Source organism: Eptesicus fuscus, chromosome 18, assembly GCF_027574615.1.
Source record: "Eptesicus fuscus isolate TK198812 chromosome 18, DD_ASM_mEF_20220401, whole genome shotgun sequence".
NCBI classification, from domain to species: Eukaryota; Metazoa; Chordata; class Mammalia; order Chiroptera; family Vespertilionidae; genus Eptesicus; species Eptesicus fuscus.
In genome coordinates, this window is record NC_072490.1 from 41690511 (window position 1) to 41705711 (window position 15201).

At 46.9% G+C, this 15201-nt stretch overlaps 1 protein-coding gene across 1 annotated transcript in view; it reads right to left on the reverse strand.

The window, feature by feature from the left end:
• Positions 1-9604: 9604 nt before the first annotated feature.
• DCP1A (decapping mRNA 1A) overlaps positions 9605-15201 on the reverse strand; it is a 55385-nt gene continuing 49788 nt past the window's right edge. Inside the window, exons 8-9 of the mRNA XM_008146358.3 lie at positions 13839-14057; positions 9605-13365 (exon numbers count right to left, since the gene is read on the reverse strand). Coding sequence (XP_008144580.2) covers positions 13285-13365; positions 13839-14057 — 300 coding nt within the window. The 3' untranslated portion in view covers positions 9605-13284. The remainder of the gene's footprint in view (positions 13366-13838; positions 14058-15201) is intronic.

Genomic DNA, 15201 nt, shown 5'->3' on the forward strand with positions numbered 1-15201 from the left:
TTAGGGAGATTTATTGGGTCTGGTCCCAAGTCTGTAGGGACAGTAACACCCACCTCTGCTGTTGCCAGACTTCCTGGCCCCCAGGGGAATGGGAGTCCCCAGAGAGGGGAAAGGAAGGGGACCTTCATCACAGACACTGTCTACCCCACATGCCCCATGAGGTCAATACCATGTCTTACACAGGAGGCAGCTCTGATACACGGAGAGAGATAAAGGTGGGCCCTCACACCGGTGCCTGAGCAGGGGCCGGCACCAGATCAGTTTCGTGCTGAGCCCCTGAGAGAGCCCTGGGAGGCACCAGTGGCCAGGCCCTGCCTGTGTTCCCTCTGTGTCCTTTGCATGGCCCATACTCAGAGCTCTGCAGCATGTGGGACAACTACCCCACCCCTAGGTGCTCCTCAGCTTCTCCCCTGCTGGCCTGGCTCCCAGATGCCCAGGCAGATCCCACGTGTGGCATCCTCCAGCACTTGGCTCCTGCTGGCGCAGCCATCCGAGGTTGGCCCCCAAGCTGGCCAGCACTGCAGGCGGGATCAGAGTGAGGTAGCCCTGGGGTATGCCACCTCTGCCCTCAGGCTGCTCACAGACTACGAAGAGGACACGCCTTTGAAGCCCTCGGGAAGCTCTGTGCCGTCCAGCTCTGCAGCACTTGGAGCAGCGGCTCCTGTTCCAAACCTCCGTTTCCCCATCTGCCTGATTGGACTAATCTTTGCCCCTTGCACCCACTCTTCGATGGTGGCATGGGGTTCGCTGTGGCTCTGGGGACCCATTGTGATGGAAAGAAAATGTCCTTTCATCAGCCATACCGGGGGGCTCTAGGGACCCCTGGGGGAGCTTTTTCCTCATCTCAGGGTTCCCAGTGAATGAGACCCAGCCCATCCTGGAGAGTGCAGGGTGGCATCACCATAGCACCTGCTTGGCCTGCAGCAAAGCCTGTGTGCCTTAGCCTTAGCACAGGGCGAGCCAAGGCCCAGCTCCTCCTGCTGCTCAGCCCTGGGCACCCAGCCAGACCTTCGGACCCGAAGGCCCCCACAATGCTCATGCCCTTCGACGGGAGGGAAGCTCCGCCTGCGAACATGTCCACAATAGCAGAGGGCAGAGGCTGGCGGGGTCCTGAGCAGTCATTTACCCCATCAGTGTGAAGACCAAAACAACTGAGAAATGGTCTTGCTCTTGGAGACAGAAACTGGACTGGGGAGAGAGGAAATGTAGATCCTTAATGGTCCCAATGACCACAGAACCGCCTGAGCAATTATTAAACACACAGATCCAACCTTCTGAATCAAAACCTCTGGGGTGGAGCCCAGGACTCTGCCTTCCTAACAAGACCCTCAGGCAGTTTTGTTGCAGGTTCTGAGAACTCTCCAGAGGAAAACACTGGGAAGACCCTTGGGACCTGAACTCATGCCCTGCTGGGTGCCCCACAGGGCTGAGTGCTGTGTGGCAGGCAAAGCATGGAAAGTCCAGTGCATGGTGGGAAGATGTGATCTGTTGTCAACAGGGTAAAAGCAAGGTTTAAAACACCAGGGAGCCCTAGCTGGTTTGGCTCAGTGGATAGAGTGTTGGCCTTTGGACTGAGGGGCCAAATTCTAGTTCAATTCTAGTCAATGCCTGGATTGCAGGCTCACTCCCCAGTAGGGGGCATGCAGGAGGCAGCCAATCAATGGTTCTCTCTCATCATTGATGTTTCTCTCTCTCTCCCCCTCTCCCTTCCTCTCTGAACTCAATAAAAATATATATTTAAAAAAATAAAACAGGAGGGAGCGTGATCCTATTTCTGTCAAAAATAAATAAAAGCAGGTGTGTGCTTGTGTGCGTGTGTGTGCCTGTTTCGAAGTTTGCAGGGCAAAGCAGAGAGGCTACAAGGGCAGGCTCCAAGCTGTGCGGGTGAGGCTGAGGTGGCCTTTCAGTCACTATTTTACACATTTCTCTTTTGTTGGAACTTGGTGCCAATGAACATGACTTTTGCCAGTGAACATACTCTGAAAAAAGCAAAACCAAGGTTCCATCTTGAAAAAAACACTGCTGAGACTGGGGAGGCGGGAGGCATTTTTATGAATGCACTTTCTTTCTTGACTTCTCATGGTTATGTAAAGCTGCCCCTGTGTTTCATAAGCCAGGCTGCTTATGGGTGTTTTGGGGTTGGGAGCAAGGCCATGGGTGAGGGCTCCTCCTGCCCTTGTTTTGCTATCCGCACGAAACTCAGGGCAGAGCTATCCTGATGTGCTCCTGCGCGTCCGTCCACAGAGTGGGCACCGATGAGGCATGCACAGGCCCCGAGCAGCTGCGTTCCTGAGTGACAGCGCTGGGCATCGCTTTGGCAGGGTCAGCCTATGTGTGTGCTCCTGGGCACACTTACGCTAAGAATTGTTAACGTAAAAAAACCACTAAAACCTGTAAAGAATTTTTGTGAGTTTATTTGAGCCAAACTGTCGACATATGCTGGGAGAATGGCGGGTTACATTTGTATTTATACATTGCAATCAAAGGAGGGACATAGGTGGGTTACATGAAATTCGTTGGTGATAGATTAAGGAGGTGGGATAAAGCAAAGCGGTGGGAAACCCCTGGGATTGGATAAAAAGTAAAATGATGGACACATACTTAGGTAGGTGCAGGAACAATTAACATGATAATGAAGGAATCTGTGGTATCTGTCCTGGCGCCCACCACATCTGGTTGTGCCCCAGGGGCTCCAGAAAAAGGGTAGTTACAAGTTACCCAGACATTTCAAGGGTTTGTTATCATAGAGGCAAAAAGACAGATAGGCTCAGTTAAGGAAAAGGTTGACCTTGTCAGTGAAGATACCGGCCTAGGATGTAACTGCCCACCATAACTGCGTTTAGTTCAAGTTTAATTTCAGACCATCCTTTGTGGTTACTTTAGGTCTCTGAGTTTGCAAGACTGCTATGCAGGCCTCCCCTGAGCTTGTCAGGTCAGCATGTGGCCCCTTTCGTCCACAGCATCATGGGCCACAAGCCAGCACAGGGCTTGCAGTGAGCCAGTCTTCCAGCCTGAGTTCTCAGAGCCCTTTCCTTGACTCATGTCCAGGGATGTGGCCCTTTCACATTGATGTTTCTCTCTCTCTACTCTCTCCCACTCCCTTCCACTCTCTAAAATCAACGGAGCCCGGCTGGTGTGGCTCAGTGGTTGAGTGTTGACCTATGCACCAGGAGATCACCATTCAATTCCCGATCAGGGCACATGCCCAGGTTGCAGGCTGGATCCCTGGTGGGGGGCATGCAGGAAGCAGCCAGTCAAGGATTACCTCTCATCCTTGATATTTCTATCTCTCTCTCCCTGTCCCTTCCTCTCTGAAATCAATACAATATATTTTTACAAAAATAAAATAAAGTAAACGGGAAAAATATCCAGTGAGGATTAACCAGAAACAAGCATACAAAACAAACAAACAAACCATGGTTTGAAAAATAAATAAATATCCATGAAAACATATCCTCGGGTGACGATTTAAAAAAGAGAAGAGCGATTTGGAGTGGCAGCTGCTGGCCTATGCCGAGAGCCCAGCGTGCCCTTCCTGACAGCCTGCCCTGCAGGTTTGTGACTTGGCAGTTCCCTGCCACAAACCTCCTAACATACACCTGTGGGGTCTGCTCGTCTGGTTGAACCCTGGCTGATACACACACAAAGCAGAAAACCTCCATCCTCCATAACCCCGCCATCCAGAGTTCACCATGAACAACGTTTTGGTATTTCCTTCCAGTCATTTTTTTTCCTCCCTTTTTATCCATGGACATACATATCTTACGTAAGGCCATGAGCCCTCTGCTTGTCTTGCTTTTGTTGACGTCACTGTACGTCTTAAATCCTTCCCCAGAGTCTGCGTGCTTTCCTCCCCGGGATTATTCCTGGCGCAGAGGAAGGGCAATCGCTGTTCCCCTTTGGCTGGGTTTTCACTCCTGCTGCATTTCTCCCGTAACAAACAATACTTGGGCTTGCCCTCCGGCCAGCACTGTGCTTCCCGGAGAGAGGGCTTTTCCCCAGGGGATACTGTGTGTCCTTGGCCAATCCCAGGACCAGGCTGGGTGGTGGGCTCCCCGAGTCACCCCAGAAGGCCTGGAGCTGGATGGCCTTGGTATTCCTGAAAGGTGAGCACCAGTATCTGGCCCAGCCCAGCCCTTGCCAGGCCTGCTTTCCTCGGGCAGAGAGAAAAGGTGCCTAGTCATTGTAGCTTGCAACTTGAGTAGTGGAGCCTGGGCGCCTCCCTGGGCGGGGAGCGGGGAGCCGCCTCCACAGCCCCTGTCAGCTCCTTCCCAGGGGCGCTGTGCCAGGCTGCGCCAGGGCAACGCCGTTGACAAGGCACTTTTAGGGCGGTTGGGCCCCACCTTGCATGGTCTGCGGGGTGGGGTGGGGAGAGGTCCTCACCCTTGTCCCCTTTTCTTCTGGCGCCTGCGTTTCCCTAAGCAAGCCGGGGCGGTGGGGCGGCTCCTTGGTTCCCGTGGATACTGAAGATGCTCACGTTTGTTTTATTGTGGGGAGATGAAGTGGGTTTTCTCTGGGTGGACGCTGACTAGTTGAGGGTGGACTAAAGCGCCTTGGAGAAAGGTACATAGCGGGGCTGTTTCATTGTCCCCAGCAATAGCTCCTCCAGGGTGGGAGGATTAGTCAGGAGATACAAAAGGTCCCAAACCCAGGTTAGTTGCCTTCCAAACACAATGGCTTTTACTATCTCTCTCCCCACCCCCAGCCCCAGAATTAGCAAGGGAATCCAGCCGGCCTCCTGTTCTGGGGTCTTGGACCAGGCGACGAGGACCAGGCCCAGTAAAGCATTGCTCTGTGCTACCGTGCAAAACAGAAAGGTGCTGCTGCAGCTGGTCACCAGTCAGGACGGCGAGATGGTTTTGCCATCACTGACCCTTTGATTCACTCATCCATTCATCCGCTCGTCCCATTTACCAAGGCCTGGTGCTGTGGCAGAGGCTCAGGAAGGACCATCCTGCTAGGGTTCTTGGCTCTGCAGAGGTCAAAGGTCACAGGCTGGCAGGGGCTGTGTGTACAAAAGGATTGCCTGCTGCAATCTGTGCAGAAGAACTGCCTGCTGAGGCTGCAGATCAGGGAAGGCTCCAAGGAGGAGGTGGCCATGGATAGCAAGTTGTGAAATAACAGTATTCCCTGCAACAAAACTATACCTCACAGGCTGGCATGGGTGAGGGGGGCTGAGACAGTGAATCCATTTCAAATTTGAAAACACTGAATTGGAAAGCAACAACAGCTGTAGTGGGGCAAAGGGTGCTGGGTCCACACCCACCTCCTACCCTGGGCCTCAGTTTCTCTGCTTGGTCAGTGTCCTGGCAGGGCGCCTCTGAGCCTCCTTTGCCCTCCTCTGGTCTAGGGCTGAGAATGTCCTCTGAAAGCTACCCCTGCGAGGGGTAATTGGGAATAATCACAATAGGCGAAGCAAGCCCTGAACCCGTCAATTGCCCCATCACATGGAGCAATGCTGCTGTCATTTCACAAATGCTCTTCGTAGTCCTCCAGGGACCTAGAGGCTTCCTCCACGTTCCGCAAGCCCAGAGGGAGGCGGCCTGAACAAGTCCAGTTCAGCTCTCCCCTCTGCTGAGCTCTGTCTGGGTGAACTTGGACTGACTACCTTTGGCAAATTACTCAATCGTCAGTTCCTCATCTGAATAACAGGTGGTCGTGATGTTGAAATTCACTCTATTCCGCAAGTAGTGACAGGCACCTCTACTATGTACCACACTGTGGATACGAAGGGGCGAAAGCAGTCCCGGTTCCCCATGGGGTCACAATTTACTGGGAGCGGTGTGTATGGTGTGTGTGTGTGTGTGTGTGTGTGTGTGTGTATGGTGTGTGTGTGGGTGTGCATTTGAGCAGGTGTGGTGTCAAGCACACTGTCTGGGACAGAATAACTGCTGTTCCCCAGCCCAAGGTTCAGATGAAGATTAACAGGTAGCACCTGCATGGTCTCCTTCCACCTTCCAGCCCACCTTGCTCTGCCCTCTCCCTGAGAGGCTGGCTGATCAAGGGGCTGAGCCCCCAGCATCGCACTGAGCCATCGTTTAAGGGCTCCAAAGTCCTCCGGGAGCATTAATTAATAACCTCACGTCTTGGGCAAACAGCTCTTCCGTCTCCTTTTGGATGGGAGCCCAATGAGTCAGGGCAGTGAGTGCTGCGATCCAGGGCTGTGGGCCAGGGCGGGCGGGGGAAGCTGATTCACAGGGGCGTTGGGCCCTGGACTGGCCCCTGGTGGGACAGCAGCCATCTTTTGGGTATGGTGGGGACAAGTGTCAGTGAAGACCAGGGCTTCTCTCCTGGGGCATGTTGAGAATTTCTGCAGTTGTGTCTGTTTATTTATTTAATATGGAGCATTTCATTATAAAGTACTCTTAAATTTCTTCTTTATATTACACGTAGGGTATATTAGAATTGTATGTGCAGGCATAGGTCACATTCTCTATAAATTCCAGCTCAGGATAATAAAGGTGGAATTACAAAGTATCTGTTTAAAAGGGGACAAGGTGCCTGCTGGGATGGAGGCCCCTGGTGCAGATCACATGGTAAGTGGAGGCCATTGATTACACACCATTGCTAGAGTCGCCCTTCCCATCAGGAGGGCCTAGGTCGGGGAGCGGGGGGGGGTCAAACAGAAGCCAGGGCCCTTCTCAATGCTGGCAGGATGGGAACCTATTAGCTCTATTTGGGGGAAAGAACCAGGCCTGGGAGAGGCCTAGGAGGGGCAATGTCTGGGGGCAGGGACACATTAGAGAAAGAAACAACAAAATGGGACCTGGGTAGCAAAATGTGTTTTGTACTTGCTTCAGAAGCCAGGGCACCGTTGCCAACATTCTGGGAGTCCATAGAAAATGGGGGGTGGTTTGCTGAGGGTGCCTCCTAGAGCTTTGCAGGGACTCGGGTAGCGCCTGACCCATCTTTCTGGAATAACAGTGACCTGGTAAGAAAATAGTCCCTGTGAACTGTGGCTGCGTTCCTGGCTCCATATTCTGGGGCCCTTTTCAGTCGGATGGACTGACACCAATCTAACCAGGGCCAGTGCCTCTGACCCCTCCCAGGGTGACGGGAAGTTGGTGTTGTATGTTGGGGTCTCCACACCCCTCCACCTCAGGGCTGTGGAGAGGGTTAAATAAGAATGCATACATGATATGAATGTCACACTGTATTATGTTGGTGTGGTTCTACTGTATTCTACTTCTGGTGGTTAAATCTTGTACTAGTCATCTTTACTTCTTTTTTTAAAAATATATTTTACTGATTTTTTACAGAGAAGAAGGGAGAGGGATAGACAGCTAGAAACATCAATGAGAGAGAATCATTGGCCAGCTACCTCCTGCACACCCCCCACCGGGGATGTGCCCGCAACCAATGTACATGCCCTTGACCGGAATCGAACCTGGGACTGTTCCGTCTGCAGGCCAACGCTCTATCCACTGAGCCAAACCGGTTTCGGCTAGTCATCTTTACTTCTAGCTAAGTTCCATGGGGCACCTGAAGAGATGTGGGTAAGGCTTGCCTGGGGCTGGGAGCCCTGCCCTCCTGCCAGTGTGTGGACAGCAAGGTTCACTGCCAGTCCTGTGTGGCAGCTGTCTTCTTGCCTAACTCCATTTAGCCAACTCTGAGAGGTAGCCGTTAGAATCTTGTCTTGATCTCAGCTCCTTGGAAACCTGTTAGGCCTGTTCCCATTGCACGTGGTCGCTGTCTGAAAGGTGGGTTTGTTTGGGGGACCATTTCTGCTCTTCCCTTCTGCCTTCCGAGGGCCTGGGTGGGCTTTCCTCAGTGACCACCCAGCGATCCAAGTTCTCGTTTTTCTTTCAGTAAGACAGGCAGGCTGGTTCCTGATAGTTCTCTGAGACAGTTTCCCAGAAGCCTCAATAATCTCTTATTCAGTCTCCTTACTTAAAGTTCTTAGCAACATTTACTCTATGATCCAGGATCCCTAAACAGTGAGTGAAAACATTATTAGAAACAACCATTGCTCAGTTTCCCAGGAGGTCACGGTTTGATTCCCGGTTAGGGCACATGCCTGGATTGTGGGCTCAATCCCCAGTAGGGCGCGTGCAGGAGGCAGTGATCAATGATTCTCTCTCACTGATGTTTCTATCTCTTTCCCTTTCCCTTCCTCTCTGAAATCAATAAAAAAAAATTTTTTTTTTTTTTTTAAAAAAAAGGAATTCTAGATCAGCTCTCTGGTTTGCTTGGCTTCAGGTCCTTGACCCACCTTTGGCATACACCTCCATCACTCTCACCTTCAACTTCTTTCTCCCTAAAATGGGTTATTGTGCAGATCAAGCAAAAACCAACCACCCAAAAAATCAAAAGAAAATAACGAGACAGCAATCCTTACCTGTTGAATAAGCATGCAACATTAATGATGACTGGTGTGTTTTTATAAAAAATCGTTATAAGGCAAGAGTTAGTATATGCTCTGCTCTAAGAAAGCAGGAAGGTATAGCAGACATTTTAGGGAGAATTTTGTTTGGAAACATTAAATGTTAACAATTATTAGGGAGATATATGATTATCACATTTTTTAAATCCTCACCCAAGGATATGTTTGTTGATTTTGAAAGACAGTTGAAGGGAGAAAAACATTGATGAGAGAAACATCAATCAGTTGCCTCCCAAATGCAATGAGATCTGACCAGGGATCAGACTCACAACCTTTTGGTGCACAGGACAATGCTCCAACCGAGCCACATGGCCAGGGCTCAACCATTTTTTCCCTTAAACTCTTCATTTTTATTTTATTTTATTTTTTAATATGTTTTATTGATTTTTTTACAGAGAGGAAGAGTGAGGGATAGAGTTGGAAACATCGATCAGCTGCCTCCTACACACCCCCAACTGGGGATGTGCCCATAACCAAGGTACATGCCCTTGACCGGAATCGAACCTGGGACCCTTCAGCCCGCAGGCCGACGCTCTATCCACTGAGCCAAACCGGTTAGGGCTCTTCCTTTTTTTAAAAGAAAAAAAAATTTTATTGATTTTTTACAGAGAGGAGGGAGAGGGATAGAGTTAGAAACATCGATGAGAGAGAAACATCGATCAGCTGCCTCCTGCACACCCCCTTACTGGGGATGTGCCCGCAACCAAGGCACAGGCCCTTGACTAGAACTGAACCTGGGACCCTTCAGTCCGCAGGCCGATGCTCTATCCACTGAGCCAAACTGGCTAGGGATAAACTTTTCTTTATTTCCCACAATGACCACATTTTACTTTCCTCTCTTTCTTTCCTTACCTTCCTAGACGCCTGGCACACACTGACAGCTCAATACACATGAAACAATGACTTGGGAAATGACCCAAACTGTAAAGTTTCTTACAAACTGTGCTTCTGGTCGTGATTAGAACTGTATCCTCCATCGGGGAGATGAAATTCTTTGGAAGTCCACTCATTCAAGGCTTCTGACCTGGGAATCATGTGGCCTGCGATCCAGCCGGCTGGAATAGGGTGGAAGCAGGTAGTCAAAGGTTTTGTCAATTTTGTTCTCTTGCCCCACCCCATTTCACCAGTATTAGGCTCTGTCAAAGTGGAGCAACTCATTCAAAATATTCTATTTCTATAGATTAAATAAAAACACAACTCAAATTTATTAGGTGGTAAAACTTGGTTTCGAACTTTTATTAAAAAAATATATTTGCAAACATATAAAATTTAGGATGAAAAATGCTCATTTGAAAACATGTAATAACTTAATATTTGCAAACATACACAGATGGTATAAAATTCATACCATTAAAAATGTTAATGATGCAGTATTGCGCTCATGGAACAAAAATCTCGCTGTAATTCCAGAGCTCCTCCTCCCCATGTTTCGGGGGAGCTGGGACTCCGGGACACCGAAAGTCACGAGAGCCACGTGGCCCAAGCGGTGGTACAGAATAAAAACCATTTAGAACATAGAATCACACAGATAAAAGGGAAGCACAATCTTGCATCTTCCCCACTCTAAGTGAACGATATTGCATCTCAGCATTTAATGAAGATATCAAATCAAATATAAAACCAAGTGAAACATTGCACACATCTCTCTTGCTGAAAAACGGCTCCTTGAGGCCCCAGCACACTCAGGGACACAGCTTTCAAAAGCCCAGTGTTAGGTGCTTTACTTGGTGCAGATCTTAACATTTTAGACACCTGAAAACACAGGGCGCAAGGTACTTTGAATACAAGCAAAGAAAACCAAAGGCAGGTAAGAGAGAAACACATGCTCAACAGCGAGTGTGCAGTAAGAATGCAGGACACACGGCCCTGTGGTTCCTTGTCTTCACTCACGCGGACTGGGCCCACGCGTGTCTGCACCACCTCTCATTCCTCCGTGTTTCTGCATTTGCCCAGAGTTACAGTATGATGGCTGATTTTGTTTCTTTAAGCAGTTAGGCACCTTCAATTTCATGTTGCATTATTAGTAATACAATGGCAGTTATGGCCTCTACTACCAAAATGAGAAAATTTCAAACTACATTCTTTGGGGAGGAGAGTAATAAAGCTGCATTGTTTAAAAATATTTAACTAGAGGATTTGATGGGGTTTACAGTTTTTACAGGAAAACATAGGTGGAAAAAGAACAAATGCTTGACATGCACAATTGGATCAGACATAGTCGACACAAAGCCTGCGCAACCTCAGGCAGAGGAGGACTCAGGTCACCTTAGGCTCCTAAATCACCAACGACGGTGACCCAAAGCCTCAGAAGGAAAGCTGTGGACACTCGCATGCAGACAGCACGAATGCTTCTCCTGACACTGACAGTCATTTGAAAACATAGGATTCAAAGTCACACCTTACAAATCTCAGGAGATGTACAGTGAGGAGGCGCTTCTGCCTAAAGGAATAAGGTCGTCTGGGAGGAGCGGGAGTCCATTCAAAAACAGCACATTAACTACAACAGAAGAGCGGTCACCCCCTGCAAAACCTAGCAAGAAGCCTCTCTGTTTTGGTGTCCATTATGATTCAACTAAGGTTCCAGAAAAGACACGGTAGCAATGTAAACATGCAACCCAAGCTAGCATGAGGTCTGGACAGTGAGCCTGAAAGGAATAAGGCAACTGAACGGACTTCTGGGCCAGGATCATCCAACTGCAACTATCCAGGCTTGGCCCGACTTTCTTAGGAACTCATTCTGGCCCAAACTTCCAGGTAATCATAATGGTGAAGTTCTGGCTTCTGAACTTTAAATACATGCTTTGAATATTTAAATTTGGGAGTTGAAACAGGCATCACCTTTTCAAATCTCCATGACTTGGGCACTTAAAATTTACTTTCACATTAAGGAAACCTTATTACAGATTCTCTTTTCCATCTATCATATTTATTCCTTTAGATTAAAGGGTGAAAATTAACAGTTTGATTATAGACCCTCTTAGGATATTCTCTCTTAACTCTCTAATATAATACATACTCAAATCACCATGTCAATTCAAATGTCTATTAAATATAACAAGAATCCCTTGATTCTCCTGCTTACCAAAGCCCACCGAGATTACTCTTGTGTGTGATCAAACCTACTGGTGCAACTGTTTTCTGAGAACAGCTGTGTGGCTCCGTGGACAGTCTCCTGGTGTCAGTAACTCTCTGTACCTTACTGTAACTCTCCCTTTCCCTGTTATACACCAGCAATTCATTTTTGGTTGCTGAATTTACACACTACCTTTGAAAACAAACTATTCCTAATTGAGTATGGGAACTTATAAGGTTTCCTGACTTTTGCACAATTCACAAATAACTAGGTAGACGCAATAGAAGACACTAAATTGAGAAGCAGAAAAGTTGCCAGAGAAGCATGTTTAGATAAATAAAGCCAATCAAACAAAGCATTCTTTATGCTAAAAAACTAAGACCAAACTAAAGCAAGTATGTAATTCACAGGCAATTTTCTAAAATCTCAACTAGGAAGCAAAATCCATGGACTTATGACTGAGTTACCATTAAAGCTTAACTGATTGTTCCCGAGGAACCATCACATCTGTCAGCATTATTCACAGCTAATCTTTATGCTAGCTGGTTGAGCCACTTGGGTTTTTACCCAATCATTAAATAGTGCTCAGAAAAGTAAGCAGTGCATCTTAATTGGTTAAATACTACAAAATGACCTGTATCATAGAAACAAAGACACTTTCATTCAAAGAATATCTTAAAATTACTATTGCTGAAATAAACCAAAATCTACATTAAAATATTACTAATCACCATTACATGCCATAAAAGAATAAATATGAATCATGGCAGATTAATAGCAGCATAACAAAGCATCTTTACATATTTTCACACTTTGGCTGCAAAAGTACTCACAGCCTGAATACACTGGTAAAGTTCTAAATTCGCTTTGCTTGAACTCCATATACTACAATAAGGTAAGGGCAGTGTGAATAACAGCTCCCTTTTCTGCATAGCTTCAAAATTATTCTCAGTAGACTCGAGGAATGGAACCAGAATGGCTTTGTCAGATTGGTCCACTGGTCCTTTGTCAAAGTGTTAAGGAAAACAATCAACAAAGACTTCTGTGTTTACACAGAAAAGGAAAATAAGGCTATGCTTCACACACAAATGTAACATTTTCAAAACCACTGGAGAGTTTAACTTAAAGTGAAGATTTCTGATAGAATTTGAGCTTTGCCAGCCTCAGCCTTTGCTTCAGAGGTGTGATGTGCCTGCTCTCACGCCACCATATGGGAACGAACCTGCTGCATGTCAGCACTAAGGACCCTTAAAAACAAAACATAATTTTCAGAACTTTAAAGGCCCAAATGGAGCACTCGTATAAAATATACTTCACTTGAACAAACCAGTCCTAACTTGCCCATTTAAATTCAAATCCTTACAACTGGAAGCGACATTGCACAGAGCTGACTCCTGCGCTGCTCAAACTTGACTCTCAGCCTAATGCTCACGTTCCTGGGGGGAAAGGGAGGGCAGGGTACGGGCTGGGCTGAACTCTGACTGCAGCAAGGCTGGGGACCCTCCTCCCTAAGACCCCGAAAGCGAAAGCAGTTGAAACTCAGACTCCTTATTTCATACAGGTGCTTACAGCTGATGAAAACACCCACACAACTTAACACAATGGTCTTTTTTTTTGTCAAAACAAAGGTCTGCTGGTGATGCTTCACAGTGAAACCTCCATCATCACTGAGAACGTCACTTGGAAAACATTCTTAAGGAATGAGTCTCTTTCTCATAGGCTCAATTTCAGGATTCTAGAAACTCAATGTTCTGTTCAGAAGTTCTCATGGTGAGGCCTATATGTTTCTGAGGTTGACATTCTGTTTTCAGGCTGGTTTCTGCTCCAGTCATAGGTTGTGGTTGTCCTTGTTCTTGGTCAGAACCTGCAAGTAGACTTCATGAAGTGTACTGAGGAAGCCGGAGTCATTCTGGAAGAGATGGTAATGTCAGTTACTGCATCAGAGCTCACGTCTTACTTTTTAAAAAATATGTTTGTATTGATTTTTAGAGAAAGGAAGGGAGAGGAAGAGAAACAATCGACTGCCTCCTACATACCCACTACTAGGGACCTGGGCATGTGCCTTGACCAGGTTGCAACCTCTTGGTGCATGATATGATGCTCAACCAATTGAGCCACACCAGCCAGGGCAGAACTCACATCTTGATAACAGCTTAGGAAAAAGCTGTCTAAATGATTTGTATAACTAGTTACCCATAGAATCTTACCATCCAGAAACGACCATGATTAATAATTTGGAATTCACTCAGATATTTTCCCACCTATAAGCTCAGGAAGAGAATAACATTACTCCCATCTAGTCCTAAATTCACTTAATGACCTAATCCCTAACAACTTGTAATTTTTTTAAAATTGAAGAATGAAAATTCAAAGACTACATACCTTTATTAGATGTATTAATGTATCCTGGAGCTGAGACTTGCTGAGAATGATGGAAGGCTTTCTCTGATTTTCCGACGTTCCAACAGTCAGAGGCGAAGGGGAGCTTGCTCTCCTCTCCAGGTCTGTGGCCCTGGTCACCGTCTGCTGGAAAACACTCGGGGACAGCAGCACTGAAGACACCACAGCGGTGGTTGCAGTACCCAGTGGGGGACCTACAGCCTGCAGGGGAACAATGGTCATGTCTGTATCAAAGTGCAGAAGCCAGCAGCCAGGCTCAAAGTAAGCAACACCTGATAGCCCGATAAGCAGAAGGAGACCGGAGCAGAGTCCAGCGCTAACTATTTGGAGTTCAGATAAGCATTCAGTAGCAGCATTTGTCTGGTTAGGAAACGTGTCAGCTAAAGGATGAAGAGCCCATTTATGTGTTAAGAATTCTGTAGAGTTGTTATGAGAAGCCAAGTCTGATCACTAAAGAACGGGAATATGATGAATAACCAGCATGGTATGTACACACAGTAAGAACAATCCTATGATAAATTAAAATGTAAATTTTTTAGGGGGGGCAAGGAAATGACTGAAAGAGGACACGATAAAACGTTATGGGATGATGGAAATGTTACATATTGTGATTGGGTGAGGTTACTCAAGGGATAGACATTTGTCAAAACTCATAAAAATCTGTATTTTAGTATATGTAATATTTACTTCAATAAGAAGATAATTAAAAAATCCAGTTACACAGCATTTGTTTCTTTTGTAGTGTTCAATATATTTACTATACTACTGCTGGTATCAAAGATAGAATTTCTTAAAAATAAAATTAACATCTACCTCCTTCCCCATTTAGATGTGCTTCTAGGCTAGTAATGGCTAACCATCAGAACACACTAAGACAAGAATAATCAGTTTTAATAATTCTCATATTTGCTATAATCAACAAGAGATCTACATCTCTCTGTCACCCTCCTCATGTACAAATAGCAAAGAGCCTCTCACAGTTTTGTGGGTATAATTTTGGTGTCTGAGCCATTTAGCTTGGTTTTTTTTTGCAGCACCAGGCTGAGAGCTCCCGCCAATCACCATGTAGCAGGACAAGCTACAGAAAAGACTGGTTGGCAAGACCAGTCAGAAGCTGGCTTTAGTGTAAAATCTGAGACTTGAGGAGAGGTGAAAAGGCTCAAAGGCAAATGGGAATGTAAAATTTTAGAAATTAAAAAAAAAAAAAGTGTGCATTTTCAAGGTTGGCAGGTAATCGAGGGTGGGAGAAATTTTTAAAAATGGGGCAGGGGATCCCTAACTGGTTTGGCTCAGTGGATAGAGCATCGGCCTGTGGACTCAAGGGTCCCAGGTTCGATTCCGGTCA